General features: G+C 45.7%; 3 protein-coding genes across 5 annotated transcripts in view; 2 read left to right on the plus strand and 1 right to left on the minus strand.

The window, feature by feature from the left end:
• The first annotated feature begins 2485 nt into the window (after window positions 1-2485).
• Window positions 2486-4500, plus strand: leap2 (liver-expressed antimicrobial peptide 2). 2 transcript variants are annotated; one of them, XM_030339024.1, is made up of 4 exons: window positions 2486-2658; window positions 2781-2988; window positions 3331-3524; window positions 4384-4500. In XM_030339024.1, exons 2-4 carry the CDS (start codon window positions 2911-2913, stop codon window positions 4436-4438), a joined length of 327 nt encoding a protein of 108 aa, XP_030194884.1. In that variant the 5' UTR covers window positions 2486-2658; window positions 2781-2910; the 3' UTR covers window positions 4439-4500. The 2 variants fall into 2 exon arrangements, with proteins under 2 accessions (XP_030194884.1, XP_030194883.1); XM_030339023.1 differs by having other exon boundaries at window positions 2488-2988.
• Window positions 4501-10023: 5523 nt separating this feature from the next.
• On the minus strand, window positions 10024-12887 carry bmp15 (bone morphogenetic protein 15). The gene is made up of 2 exons (XM_030339022.1): window positions 11563-12887; window positions 10024-11151 (listed from the first exon to the last, which is right to left on the minus strand). Exons 1-2 carry the CDS (start codon window positions 11933-11935, stop codon window positions 10034-10036), a joined length of 1491 nt encoding a protein of 496 aa, XP_030194882.1. The 5' UTR covers window positions 11936-12887; the 3' UTR covers window positions 10024-10033.
• A 482-nt stretch (window positions 12888-13369) lies between these two features.
• The window catches only part of shroom4 (shroom family member 4), a 46955-nt gene continuing 45388 nt past the window's right edge, over window positions 13370-14936 (plus strand). The window contains exon 1 of one of the 2 annotated variants that reach the window (XM_030339016.1): window positions 13370-14505. In XM_030339016.1, the coding sequence (XP_030194876.1) occupies window positions 14383-14505 (123 nt within the window). In that variant the 5' untranslated portion in view covers window positions 13370-14382. The remainder of the gene's footprint in view (window positions 14506-14936) is intronic. The other variant, XM_030339018.1, reaches the window with a different exon arrangement.

Genomic DNA, 14936 nt, shown 5'->3' on the forward strand with positions numbered 1-14936 from the left:
TGTGTGTGTGTGTGTGTGTGTGTGTGTGTGTGTGTGTGTGTGTGTGTGTGTGTGTGTCTGTGTCTGTGTCTGTGTGTGTGCGGGCGCCTGCATTCTGATCCATCTTTGAGTGAACCTCTGAGCTGACCGGGCTGCTGCCAGAATACACACACACAGGACCCGCACACAGAGCATGCACACAGAACACACACACACAGAACGCAACTTCCCTGGAACAGCAAACAGTGAGCAGTACTAGCAGCAGTGGGTTCGGTCCCAAATGCTCACAGTCTATGACCTCTCACCCCTACCTGCTCCTTATTGACCTGAATCTGAATTGAGTGTAAGTCCCTTTGGCGGAAAGCATCTATTAATATCTAGTAATATAATTCAGTGTAAATTTAATAGAGCTGCAACATCGTTCAACGTTAGCGTGATTAACCGAAGGTTTTACAGGCAGACATTCGTCCACTTCCTGGAACCCAAGCGATTTCCCAGAATGCCTCATCGTTAGTAACTGATATGGTCATACAACGGCACATTTGTGGTGAGGAACAGAGGACCGGCAAAAATCCAGCAGCATTGATCCAGACTCATTTTGATATCGAATTCAGTCCCCTGCCAACTGCCTCAAAGTCCAACCTTCTAATTCCAAAACCACTGTGTGGGTCTCTATGGAAACACAGAACACACCACGATCATTTCGAATAAGTTGAACTCGTGCCCCACTTTAAACAGGCGTCCTGAGATCAACTGTTGTCTCCAAAAATCAAACTGGCTTTTATTGTACATAATTACATATGGCTTTCCAGTTGCACAAGAATAGTGCATGCCACTGTTCTCTCACTATGCCTTTCTATTCATATTATATAAGTTACACTGAGGGACTGGAGTTGATGAGTGATAAACAACTGATGAAAAGGCTAGTAGTGTAATATAACACACATACACACACACACATGCACAGGCACACACACACACACACACACACACACACACACACACACACACACACACACACACACACACACACACACACACACACACACACACACACACACACACACACACACACACACACACAGGGCCTGCCAATCGGATTGTCAAAGGAGTCAGCAGATTCTGATGTGTGTGTTCATAAGGGGCTCAGATGGCCTGCTGAGTCCAGAATGGTGGGGACCCCCGCGGACCCCCAGCGGCCGGACATGAGGAAAGTGACTCAGTAATCCCGGGATCTCTCAGCGGTAACACAGTGGAGGTTTGAGGAATGTATTCAGCTCCTCCCTCAAGCTCAGCCCATGCATTGACAAAGTCCTCGCAAGGTCGTCATTCCGTGGTGCGTGTGTGTGTGTCACTTTTCAATACTCCACACTGAAATGCTTTGACTAGTTTGCAACGAATATGATGTGTTTTTTTACACAAAGGCATGTGGTAATGTATGTGTGCATCATGCATATGTGTATGTGTGAGCGTGTCTTTCAGCTCTCATGTACATGTGCGAGTGTCGGTGCTCATGCAAGCGTCTGTGTGTAACCTGTTGTGAAAGCTCGATGTTAGGCAACGGTCCTTTTGCCTGGGGACCAATCAGAAGCAGCGATCTTGACCACACGCTCATATACTTGAACTGCTAGTGGGGTCGATGACATTTTATTCACAGGCAAGGCCATGGCAGGCAGACAGACAGACAGACAAGCCGACAGTCAGTCTTATTTTACAGACAGAGAGCTGTCTTGTCCCTGTGTGTGTGTGTGTGTGTGTGTGTGTGTGTGTGTGTGTGTGTGTGTGTGTGTGTGTGTGTGTGTGTGTGTGTGTGTGTGTGTGTGTGTGTGTGTGTGTGTCCCCCCCCCTCTCTCTCTCTTGCTCTCTCGTCTGTGGGCTTCTGTGTGTGTATGCCTGTATTTGGTACAGATAGTTCTTTACATGAGAAAACTGCTTAATATATTAAGTAGACGGTCTATAAATAGCTTCTGTGTGTGTGTGTGTTTGTTTGTGTGTGTGTGTGTGTGTGTGTGTGTGTGTGTGTGTGTGTGTGTGTGTGTGTGTGTGTGTGTGTGTGTGTGTGTGTGTGTGTGTGTGTGTGTGTGTGTGTGTGTGTTTTTGTTTGGACATTAGACCTGTGACAGGCAGACAGAAAAATGAATTACCTAATTTGTGCTTAACCTATATCATCATATCTCTCTCTCTCTCTCTCTCTCTCTCTCTCTCTCTCTCTCTCTCTCTCTCTCTCTCTCTCTCTCTCTCTCTCTCTCTCTCTCTCTCTCTCTTCTCTCTCTCAATCTCTTGGACTTTCTCACTCTCTACCTCTCTCTCACTCTCTGCTGGTCTCACTGCCTCTCTCTCTCTCTCTCTCTCTCTCTCTCTCTCTCTCTCTCTCTCTCTCTCTCTCTCTCTCTCTCTCTCTCTCTCTCTCTCTCTCTCTCTCTCTCTCTCTCTCGGGAGCAGAGGGGAGGGGGGCAGGGGGAGAGGTGGAGGAGAGGCCTGTATAAAATCACAGTCGTATTGCTCTGAGCCACAGCTGGGTTTTGCTGAATCAGAGTAGAGTGAGCACACGCACCAACCTGTTAGATGTCACTTCATCCAACCACGAACCCGGAGAGAGGAGGAAAACCCGAAAACAGAACGGAATTTCAAAGGAATACCTGCCGTTCCGAGTATCCAAGACAACAGTATAGTCGAATAGTAAGTTATTAAGAAGAGCACACACGTGTTAATGGTGGTACTAGACACGTTTATCGAGTGTCTATACATGTATTGCTCCTTTAATCAGTCTAAGAAAGAAAAACATTGATTGCCTCGATTAGGCCTATAGATCACAGGGCGATCCATCGCAGTGGATAGTATAAGCATCCAAGACTTCATCTGGGGCTCCTTTCTGCGTCGACACAACTGAAGCCATTCTCTTATTTGATCGGAGATTTGAAGAGTCTGAAGATGCAAGAATTAAAGTATTCCAGCTGGACAAGGATGACGACCCCGCTGTTACTGGCGCTGCTCGTTCTGACCCAACAGGTAAGTCGCAATACCGCCGGTAGATTCACTTTTTAAGTAGAAAGTAGCATCTAGTAAATTAAGATTTGGATATTTTATCGCTTTTGAGGGATGTGCAAGACTTTTCTTTACATTTTTTTTAAACTGCATGATTTTGTATGCGTGTTTTTTATCTGTCTCTGTGGGTTTTTTAGTGTATGTATGCTCGTGTGTTCGTGCGTGCGTGTGCGTGCGTGCGTGCTTGTGTGTGTGTGTGTATCTGTGTGCGCTGTTTTGTGAAAACTTTTTGCTGCATGCATTTGAATACTATCTGTGTGCTACGGATATGTGTGCTTATGTTTCTCGAACTGTTCGTTTTTGCAGGTGGTCTCCAGTCCTTTCCACCGTGCGGTGTCAACCTCTCCTGGATCTGACGATGGTCCCGGGGCCCTGGAGGTGGAACGGGCTCCTGTCCTGCGAAGGGTGGCCCGTATGTCGCCCCTCTGGAGGCTGATGAACAGCAAGCCCCTGGGGGCCTACTGTCATAGCAACTACGAGTGCTCCACGGGACTCTGCAGGTACACTATACTACCTGTTATACCTGTAGCCACGCATGTTGATATACTATATGTTAGGTCTGTATCTATGCCTGTAAATATACTGTTACTTTACCTGTAGCTATGCCTGTAGATATACTTGTACAGTACTTTACCAGTAGCTACGCATGTAGAAATAATTTTACTTTACCTGTAGCTACGCCTGTAAATATACTGTTAATTTATCTGTAGATATACTGTCGATATACTTTCTGTTACTTTACCTGTAGCTACGCCTGTAGATATACTACCTCTTATACCTGTAGCTACGCCTGTAGATATACTTCCTCTTACACCTGTAGCTACGCCTGTAGATATACTACCTCTTATACCTGTAGCTACGCCTGTAGATATACTACCTGTTTCTTCACCTGTAGCCATGCCTGTAGATATACTGTTACCTCTAGCTATGCCTGTAGATATACTACCTGTTATACGTGTAGCCACACCTGTAGATATGCTACCTGCTATACCTGGCTGTAGCCACGCCTGTAGATATACTGTTACTTTGCTTGTAGCGACGCCTGTAGATATACTGTTACTTTACTTGTAGCCACGCCTGTAGATCTTCTACCTGTTACTTTATCTGTAGCCACGCCTGTAGATATACTGTTACTTTACTTGTAGCCACATCTGTAGATCTTCTACCTGTTACTTTATCTGTAGCCACGCCTGTAGATATACTACCTGATACTTTACCTGTAGCTATGCCATATACTACCTGTTATATCTGTAGCTACGTACCTGTTACTTTACCTGTAGCTATGCTTACACCTGTAGATATACTTGTACCGATAATTCTAATGCTTATTCACGTGTGTTTTCCTCTTTCCCTCCACAGGGCTGGTCACTGCTCCACAACCCATCGGGCTATGAAGGAACCAGCAAAGTACTAGAGAATGCTCTCAAAGTGACCTAACATGAAGCCATAATCTGCTCTTTATAAAGCTTCCAACCAAGACCTTCTCAGGATTCTCTTTTCGATAACCAGCAGATACGTGGCTCGTAGCCTCAGACCCAGTGTGCAAATACTTGAACATTAGTGATTAGTATGTTGATTTTCTATGATCGGGTACTATCAATTAGCACAGGATGTATCTGATTGGGCGATTAGAAATTCTAAACTGTGATGATTGGTTGAAAACAAGGAATTGGGGACACTGATTGGCGTCGGTCGGACACGAGATTAGAGAGGGAGAATTTCTCCACTGTGCCTTGAGGTTGCTCAACGCAAACTAGCGGGGCTAACTAAAGAGGTGAGGGGTAAAAAGGCCAGGAGAGAGAGGGGGGGGGAGAGAGAGAGAGAGAGAGAGAGAGAGAGAGAGAGAGAGAGAGAGAGAGAGAGAGAGAGAGAGAGAGAGAGAGAGAGAGAGAGAGAGAGGAGAGAGAGAGAGAGAGAGAGAGAGAGAGAGAGAGAGAGAGAGAGAGAGAGAGAGAGAGAGAGAGAGAGAGAGAGAGAGTCCACAAATGGAGCAAAGGTTACATTTATCAAACCCTTGTGTGTGACCACCTTGACACGTCTCTGTGAATGTGTTGGTGCTTGTGGTTCGTACATTTTAACTTCCTTGTTTTTTATTTAGTGAATGGAAACACAGATTCATTCTCTGTGTAAAGTGTAATGAAATAGCGACCAACTGACATGCGCGCTTCCAATTGTCCAGCGTTTCTATTTATTTTGATACAAAAATGCACCGACTTGACTTTTTGTTTGTAGTTTGAATTAAATGTCGTTCTCAATTTCCTTCCTTGTCCGCTGACTAAAGATTGAGCCAAACTTTCATTGTTAACCAGAAATTGTAACTTCTTGATACGTTTATTGTTTTGCCTCTGAGTACAAAAACGGACACTTTTTTGCACAACTTATAGTCACGTTTCTAAATACTCAAGATCAGATGAAATCTCTCTGTTCGAAGCACGCATCCGGGCCCTCATGGCCATCGGGGAAGTCGCTCATTAGTTTTGTGCACCTTTTTTTATGTGAAATCTTTGACTTTGACAAATCAAATTATCAATGTACTGTGGACTATCAGTGTACTGTGTATTGTATGTGCAGACAAATGGAAACCGGGGTTAATAAAGTTGAATATATATATATATATATCCTCAAGCCAATTGTTTTTTTGAAAAGCATAAATATCTACTCAAAGTTTTTTTACATTATATGTATATTACAACCACTCTGTTGACATTTCATTATTCTTTATCCTTGATAAATATGAATTAACATATTACTCATGTCGAAGTCTATGTTCTACCTAGATTGATGATCTAAGATTTAAGAATATTCTCAGTTTAAACACCATGTCTCAGAGGGCGGGTAACAACATTCCAACCAATGATAGCACAGTTGGAATCTGATTGACTCAAGCAGTAGGAAGTAAGAACGAAAATGCAATTCCGATTGACCCAATGACATCTTTCCACATTTAGTCCCGCCCTAATATCCTGAATAGTAACGAAATAAACTCTGAATCTTATTTAGACATTTATTTAATTGTTTTACTTTTTATCAAAATGCCTTTGAAAAAACCTGATATGCAATAGTATAGTTAGTTGTTCTTTTCAATGTTTGACTCCTAGCTCAAGGGTTGTGGGTTTGAATCCCATTATCTACAGTCGGCATTCTAGAGCAAGATGCCCCCTATCCCTTACCAGATCCAATATGACTTGTATTTAAAAACCAGCATGCTGTGTTAAAACAAGACAGACTGGAAGACATGCAGAGATGGATGCCAGACAGATGGTTTTAGAGACAGACAGAAAGACATAAAGTTACAGAGACAGACAGACAGACAGACAGACAGACAGAAAGGTAGATGGATAGATATAGTTTTAGAGACAGACAGATACAGTTATAGACAGACAGATAGACAGGCAGCTAGATGGACAGACAGATTGTTATATAGAAACAGAAAGATAGATGGACAGATAGATAATTATAGAGACAGAGACAGTTATAGAGACAGACAGGGACATACAAACGGACAGTTTAAGAGACTGACAGACAATTAAAGAGAAAGACATACTGTAGAAGTGTAAGCAATTTCATGCACAACTTGTGCATAGCAATGAAGTTACCACTAGACGTACATAGATAGATGTACATACTGTACATACGTGCATGGAGACAGACGCATACAGCGGTGATGTGGCAAGTACAGAAGGTGCTGAGCAAACTGCACGGAACAAAATAATCAATATTTTACATAAACGCAAAAAATAAATATGTATTTAATCTCACACACACACACACACACACACACACACACACACACACACACACACACACACACACACACACACACACACACACACACACACACACACACACAGGTGTTTGAATCATATGCTGTATAACTTGTGACATCATGGCAAGCAACAAATACATAAAAGGAGATATAAAACAAACAAAGGTCAAAGGTGGTATACACAGTAGAAATCGCTGCATTAGCCGCATTCCAGGGAATGGAAACATAATATATAACATAGCATATGTATCCTGGGTGTTACCGACAAATGGGGAGTAACAATAAAGAATAAAATATTATAAATGCAAAATTGAGATGTGCAAATGAATGATTAAATTCATAGTGAGTAACGTGGACGTTGCAGTTCCAATTGAGCATAGCATGATTGTTCATTTGATCAATACTTTAAGTGTTGCTGAAAGTTCCTGAGTGAGTTTGTGAGATAGTCTGTGCTAGAATGCTCCGGGAGCATTTACCAGACCACGGCACCCATAGCCTGGGTGGCTGAGATCTTGCTTTACTCTGTGCTCTCAAAAGGCATTGTGTGGGGTAGATGCCTTGATCAGAGGGGAGAAGGCAGCCCATGATGCGCTTTGCTTTCGTTCCCCACCCTCTGGGGGGCCTTGCGATCAGCAGCTAAACCGGACCGTCCAAAGCCTGAGAGTATGCTCTCAATGGTGCACCGGTCAAAGGTTCTCAGGGTCCTGACAGACACACCAAGTTTTTAAAGCAGAGTCAGCTTGCCTGCATCGATCAGGTCTGAACTGCACAGATAATCTTTAATGGCAATACCGAGGAAGGTTCCAGCTTCATCTATGTGTATAGGGTCATGAGCGAATGTGCTATTGAACACTATGGATTAATATCAGAGAAGCCAATCGGTTCTTCTTTCACACCATTTCAGTTGATCAATCCAGAGTAGGATTTGGCAATGACCTTGGTTCACAAGACTAAAGTCCGAAGCCGTAGCAAGGAATGCTCTAGAATTGGGAAGGGAGTTTCCGGCAGAGGTAGTCATAGGGCTGTCATGATAAACTCTACATTTTAATTTGGACAAACTTACCAATATACAACAATGATTTAAGGAAAAACACACTGTTTTAAAACAAAACAAAATTGTAAAAAAATGTCAATTAATCAATTATATAGGTTGTTCCATTTTTCTGCAATATTTTCCTTTAAAACAAACTAAAAAGGAATTTAAAGGGACACTTCACCGATTTAGAACAGGCCTTCAATCATTATAAAATCGCTATTGTAATTTATATATTAAAAAAAAAAAATTCCCCTCAGTCTAACCCAGTCTTCTCTTAGCCCAGCTCTCCTGGTCTCATTTTCTCCTAAGATGACGCGTTTGACATCATCTCAGTAAAACTTGCTTGCCTGCATGGCTAGAAGGGCCGAGGACTTCAAACCATTGGTTACGCAAATTTGTGAGCCCACCAATAAGGAATGAGGGGGGGCGGGAGCTCGCGTACGAGATGTGAACACAATGTTCGCCATGTTTCTAAATCTCTTAGAAAATGTGAAACAGCCGAAGTGGTTTCTGAAAATCTATTGTTAGATTCTGACATTCAGGGCTAATTGTGTGAGCCAGAATACAGCCAGGAAGAATTGACACAAATAAAGAAGGAGGCTGCTGCGTCTGCAGCTGAACCGCAATCCTACCCTCTCCAAACGGACACAGGAGGGTGCAATGCACTGTGGTAGTTGGAGGATTTCTTTTTGAGCCAGGGAGACACATTCTGCCTTTTCTCAGGTTAGGATGAACCGATTTAATTTTTTTTTGCACATTTATAATACTTATTTCCTAATAACCTTCATATCTCCACCGGTGAAGTATCCCTTCAACTGTCATGATCTCAAAGATATTCGATTTTAGAAAGTTGTCCCTCCAACTTTAGTAGACATCACAGGATATTAAACCGTAATATTTTAATTCATCCCACGATGCGCTAGAAAAGGGCCAGAGTAGACCGTACCGATTTAGAACATGAGCCGATGCCGCCCCCTGGGGGCCAAACGTGTATCTACAACAAAAGCCGCAAATGCAGCACCATCCACTTAAACACTGGAAAATCAAGAAACAATGGAAGCAACGTTAAGAAAATACTTTTTATTTAATTATTATTCAGTTTCTTCATAATAAGAAAATATCGATTTACAACACAGCATACATGAGGAATATAATCTACCTGGATTCTTTTTTTTATTTTTTCCTTTGCTCAGAACGCACACTACTAGCTTTCTGTGTTGCTGCATTATGAGGGCAAAACCTGCGGATAAATGGGGTCCACGGCAGATTAAACACGGAACCCTTATTTTCTCCCCCAAAAAAACTCTTCCGGTTTGCCTCATGACCTCAGAAACGTCTTTTCTCCATAAAACGAAATCATGCTTTGTATAAAAAAAAAGAGAAAGAAAAGAAAACATTAACATATATATAATATATATACATATATGTGTATTTATAACATGTTTAAATGAATCAAACGCTAACAAAAAAAGGGAAAAAAGACAGGAATAGAATGCAGGAGGTGGAGAAAGCGTCCATTTTGGTGATGGGGTCGGATCTTACACAAATGCAAGCCAGTTTCTAAAATGACTCCATACTACAAACACATATCACCAAAATCAACATTAATGCTTTAAGAGGTTTACACATCTAAAATATCTCACTTTGGACGATTAAAGCAAGGTGGTAAGTAATTACTTCGGTGAACGTTTGTATCAATACTGATGGTTACACTTTACTCCATCTTAAAAAGTTTGCACACACCCTCTTAATAACACTAAATAAAGATTGCATATTTTTGTTATTTTTATGTTTATGTTTTTAAATGTTCAATTGAATCAACAGACAGCTTAGACTTGTTTATGGAAGGTCTCGAGACACATTTCTTAAATCTCTAACTGTTAAAGTGCATTGAAGCCAGTACCGCTGTCTTCTATCTAGCAACACATTAGCATCGCAGCAGAGAACCCGTACCAGTTGGATTCAAACTTGTGCTCTTATTTTTAAAATGCATGCAAAGTCGAGCAGGAGCCTCGTGCTAGCTCAAGACACACGTATGGGCCCTTGCATCTATACCATCTGACCCATAGTTCTTACCAGGCCCAAATTACATTCAGGGTTCTGTTAAAGTAAGGAGGTGGATGAAGGAGCTGCTGGCGGACGAGGGCGAGACATGAGGACATGATCGCCGAGTCGTGCACGTGTCGCTAGCCCCCCCCCCCCCCCGGCTAGCGACACGTGCACGACTCGGCGATCATGTCCTCCAGCTCGCGGTACTCCACGCGCTTCTTGTTCCGCACCAGCACGCTCATCGGCATGTACTTGTAGGGCACGCAGGACGGCGCCGGCACGTCCTCGCTCACGCCCAGCTCCCGCATCACGTTCTGGATGATGGCGTGGTTGGGCGAGTGGTAGCCGTAGTGCAGCACGCGCGGGCACTCGCCCTGGCAGTAGCGCGGGTTGTACACGGGCGGCGCGATGAAGTACTGGCCCAGGCCCAGCGCCTCGAAGGACAGCCGCAGCGAGTGCAGCCGGCAGGGGTTGCGAGGCAGGCTCGTCTTGCGCCGGTACCCGGGCCTGCCCGGCACCGCCTCGTAGGTGTCGCCCGCCCACTGGGACGAGGCGTTGGACGGCGAGGAGGCGGCGACGGCGACGGCGTCTTTGAGGGCCTCGGGGGAGAAGGCTCTGGCGCCCAGCAGGGACTCTTCCGAAGGCTCCTCGATGCTGCGGCGAGCCCGCTGGCGGTGGTGGGAGGCGTAGCTCAGCGGGCTCCACAGCCGGGCCACGCTCTCGCCCTCACCCGCCAGCAGCTCCTTCATCCAGTCCTGGCTCTCCCGCCGCTCCTCCAGGTACAGCAGGAGCGACGGAGCCTCCAGGTGGTAGCCGGCCACGCCCCCTGTTGGGCGGCCCCACCTCCTCCGCCGCCGCATCCTCCACCCCTGCTTCAACATCATCCTCCTCCACGACGGGGAGGCCTCCTCGCTCCGCCAGGAGTAGTAGTCCCCTGCTCCGTCGGCGTAGCCAGGATCGATGCACCGATACTGGGCCACGAGGGTCAGGCTGGTCTGGCTGGTTCTCTGGAGGATGTGCCGGCTGACGTGAGCCGTGACGTCCGTCTCGGTCCACTGGTGATGGAGCTGGAGGGGGACACTCTCCCCTGGAGGAGGGCGGCTGCCGTGGTGCGTCACACCCAGGGAGGCAACCCGGGCCATGCACGGGGGCAGGGGAGAGGCCCCGTGGGCCCCGGAGGAGGAGGAAGAGCGGAAGTGGAGGAAGGAGGCTCGGATGAGCTGCTCCAGTGGGAGGGAGTCCAGGCTGTACTCTACTGTGAAGGTGTAGTGGTGTTCTGAGACGGTGGACGGGGATGAAGAACACAGAGACCGAAATGAAGACCAGACGGGGGGGCGAGAGAGAGAGAGAGAGAGAGAGAGAGAGAGAGAGAGAGAGAGAGATTACCGGAGACGTGGAGATTAAATCACAATCACAACAAGGGACACGGCAGGTGCCATGGGCAAAACCTGACCGGATGAATCAACTGTAGATTGGAGGCCAATCTACAATGGTCTACATCATAGTCTATCCATAATAAAGATACTCATCAAATGACATGAAACAAACAATAAAACATTCGAAAATGTCAATCAACATAGTGTGACGATAAGTTGCAGTACATTCAAACTTTTCAAGCAAAAAGGCCTACACGGTTATCGCGTTCTAGAGCTCGCAGTCGGATGATCCACCTTCCGGTTGGTCTTACCTTTCGAGGTAGTCAGGTGGTGCTGAGAAAGGACCGACGGCTTCAGCATGCGAACCGTGTTGGAGCCGAACCTCCGGTACTGCTTGAGCCTGCCGTCCGGTTCGGCCGCGCTCCGGTACAGACTCAGCATGAACTGCAGGTTCTGGTCCGCCTTCTGCTCGGGGGTCAGCGGGCGGTGGTACGAACTTTTGTGTCTGGCGTCACTATTCTGGCTCTGGTTCCGAAAACTTCTCTGCTTCGACGTGGGCTGAGGCAGGGGAGAGGTCATTCGTGGCTCGGCTACGACTCCGGTGAACGTGGAACACATTAAGAAGACAAAACACGAGAGGGCACAGGTACCGATGAGCGAAGTGGAGCCACAGATGGCCGTCATGTTCGCTGTAACCTCCGCCTGTAACTCTATATCCGTCTATCATTCTCTGTCGGGAGCAGCTAATGCGTGATTCGAGCAGCTCGTCGGATCACGAGCCCTGATCGACTACCTGAACAAACCTGAACTGTGAGAATGGCGATTCCAATTAACCAATACAGGAAGCGCGCGGCCTGAACAACGTGACGCCGTGTGTACGTGGTCGCTGATTAGCGTATTCTTAGTTTTTTTCAGTACACCAAAACTTTTTTTTGTTTTTGTTACGTTTATATTTGTTTATTCGTTAACAATTGTACTGTGAAGTATTTGTTAAAACTTTCATCTAAAATTATTTTAAACTCAACTATTAAAACTAAACAGAAGATCAGTTACTAATGAGTGATGAGCTTGTACCTCAGAGGCATGCGTGTCTGTGTGTGTGTGTGTGTGTGTGTGTGTGTGTGTGTGTGTGTGTGTGTGTGTGTGTGTGTGTGTGTGTGTGTGTGTGTGTGTGTGCGTGCGTGTGTGCGCGTGTGTGCGTGTGTGTGTGCGTGTGTATCTGCTGTGTTAAGCACAGACCAATGTGAACACAACACTGTTTAACCAATGCGGAAATCTTTGACAGTTGTTTGATTACCTCCACCATTACCATCACAAGGGGTGTCCCAGGTTTGGATTGTATTGTATTTGCATCATGACATCCTCACGTTTGGCCAACACATTTTAAATTGCAGATCACTAGAGGTAATTTTAGGTTCTATGTTTTGCGAATGCATCCTTACGGTAAAGGATATAATTTTTTGTATTATCCCTGCTGTCACCCATGTCTGACTTCTTGATTGGTTGAATGTTTATGAATGTTTATCTGACCGAAAGTGTCCATGTTATAGAGCGCAATGCCCAGACATCCCTTATCCATCTACTCTCTCTCTCTCTCTCTCTCTCTCTCTCTCTCTCTCTCTCTCTCTCTCTCTCTCTCTCTCTCTCTCTCTCTCTCTCTCTCTCTCTCTCTCTCTCTCTCCCCTCTCTCTCTCTCTCTCTCTCTCTCTCTCTCTCTCTCTCTCTCTCTCTCTCTCTCTCTCTATTTATATCTCTCGTCTCTCTTTCTCAATTGCAATGCCAACTTTCTGAAACACAAACACATATTGAAATGCAAACACAAACACATGCACATTTGAAGAGGTGGTGCGAGCACAACTACAAGTGCACACGTGCACATGTGTGTGTGCGCGTGTATGTGGTGACATTCCACAACAGTGATTATCTACAATCACAATCATTGTCTGGTGAGAAAGAGAGAGAGAGAGAGAGAGAGAGAGAGAGAGAGAGAGAGAGAGAGAGAGAGAGAGAGAGAGAGAGAGAGAGAGAGAGAGAGAGAGAGAGAGGAGAGGGAGAGGGAGGGAGGGGGAGAGGGAGAGGGAGAGGAGAGAGAGAGAGAGAGAGAGAGAGAGAGAGAGAGAGAGAGAAGAGAGAGAGAGGGAGGGAGAGGGAGAGGGAGAGAGAGAGAGAGAGAGAGAGAGATATCATTGCGAGGAATGAAACACACAATAGGCCTTTTTTCGAAATGAAAGTTCTGCAACAGGGCTGAACTAGTTTAGACACAAATAAAATACAATTCCGAGGACAGTTGACCCTGACATTTATGTTGGTCTGGCTGAAAGTGATAACACAGATACATTGCAAACTTCAATAAACATTTGAAGACCTATTAAGTCAGAAGATAAATATCTATACAATGCAACATTAAAGTCATTTTATACGAACCCATCTTGCAACATAAAGGATGATAACTTGACAATACATGACGATATCGTAGAATTCGAAAACCACAAATGGATTTTACATTTCATGGAATGACTCCGGGATATAGAGGATCTTACAAAAGTTGTGCATTGCAAAGTTGTTTTTTGCATTTCCATTAAGCCCCCTGAGGGTTTTTTGATTTGAGGTTTTCCCCAATACAGCAAAGAAAAATGCCATTCTCCTGAATCGCATTGATAACGGCTTGTCCAGGAGTAGGTCAGCTACCAGAGTAGCCCGGTGTCATGTTTCAAACGAGAGAACAGCCACTCTCTGGGACAATTATTTCACTCAAGTTGGCGCTTTCGGCCTCGGAGAAAGCCGCTACAATACAGCGGTTGAGCCACCCCCAAGACCCTACCTACATCGACGCTGATTGGGCACGATTCGGCCTCGCCTTTCCCCTATTGGTCGGCCCCGTCGTCCATCACGCCCCCACGTTCGACTCGAGTGCCAAATACCCCTTTGGTGGCGAGAGAGAAACAAGTTAGGAGAAGTTTTCTGCCTCCCCCCTATACTAGTGCCACAGTCCCGTTCATTGTTACAATGGAGACGGACAGACCACGCTGGGGACGCAGTCGGCGCCGCTATTTCCAGAACTGAAGGCGACTGAATTACCGGAGAATAACGGGAAAAGACAGAAAATAACGGGTCGGGGGGAAAGGGATAGAATGGAGACGGTGGAACAACTCGTGTCTTTCAACCACATCCAGGTCCAGCTGAGCGGCGGCGCTCCGTGGGGCTTCACGCTGAAGGGAGGGCTAGAGCACGGTGAGCCGCTCATCATCACCAAAGTAAGTCTGGAAGCCACAACACCACCGCTTGGTCAGCGGTTTAGTCACTTATGTGATGGTATGTCGGGCCTATATTGTGGGGATGTCTCCTAGGTTACTAGTTTAGGACTGCTCGTAAGGCTGGCCGTTTATCTTGCCTGTGATTTGAACCTTTCATTCATACACTCCTCTAGCCTTACTGACCACTGGTCAGCGTGCTTTTTTTGGGGGGGTTCTCACCGGTTTCAGAGCAGTGTGAACCCGGTTTACACTACTTTACATAGCAGTAGTGTGTCACGAGGCACACGGATTTGATTCGGATGATCCGTTTGGTTTCGGACAATAACTTTGTCTGGTCAGCCTTTTGACTGCAGGTCTGCACAATCGATGTTGTCTGGGCTCGGATCGGACCGGCCATACTTTCAGAGCAGTTTGAACCGTGTGGGCGACCC

This window comes from Gadus morhua, chromosome 17 (assembly GCF_902167405.1).
Source record: "Gadus morhua chromosome 17, gadMor3.0, whole genome shotgun sequence".
NCBI classification, from domain to species: domain Eukaryota; kingdom Metazoa; phylum Chordata; class Actinopteri; order Gadiformes; family Gadidae; genus Gadus; species Gadus morhua.

What these genes read in the sequence shown, in the direction of transcription:
- bmp15 (XM_030339022.1), bottom strand. Translation starts at nt 11,935, where the DNA reads ATGACGGCCATCTGTGGCTCCACTTCGCTCATCGGTACCTGTGCCCTC. An exon ending in CCACCTGACTACCTCGAAAG is followed by an intron (nt 11,152 to 11,562) that starts GTAAGACCAACC and finishes CCACCGTCTCAG; the next exon opens with AACACCACTACACCTTCACA.
- leap2 (XM_030339024.1), top strand. Translation starts at nt 2,911, where the DNA reads ATGCAAGAATTAAAGTATTCCAGCTGGACAAGGATGACGACCCCGCTG. An exon ending in TGCTCGTTCTGACCCAACAG is followed by an intron (nt 2,989 to 3,330) that starts GTAAGTCGCAAT and finishes TCGTTTTTGCAG; the next exon opens with GTGGTCTCCAGTCCTTTCCA. An exon ending in TGCTCCACGGGACTCTGCAG is followed by an intron (nt 3,525 to 4,383) that starts GTACACTATACT and finishes TTCCCTCCACAG; the next exon opens with GGCTGGTCACTGCTCCACAA.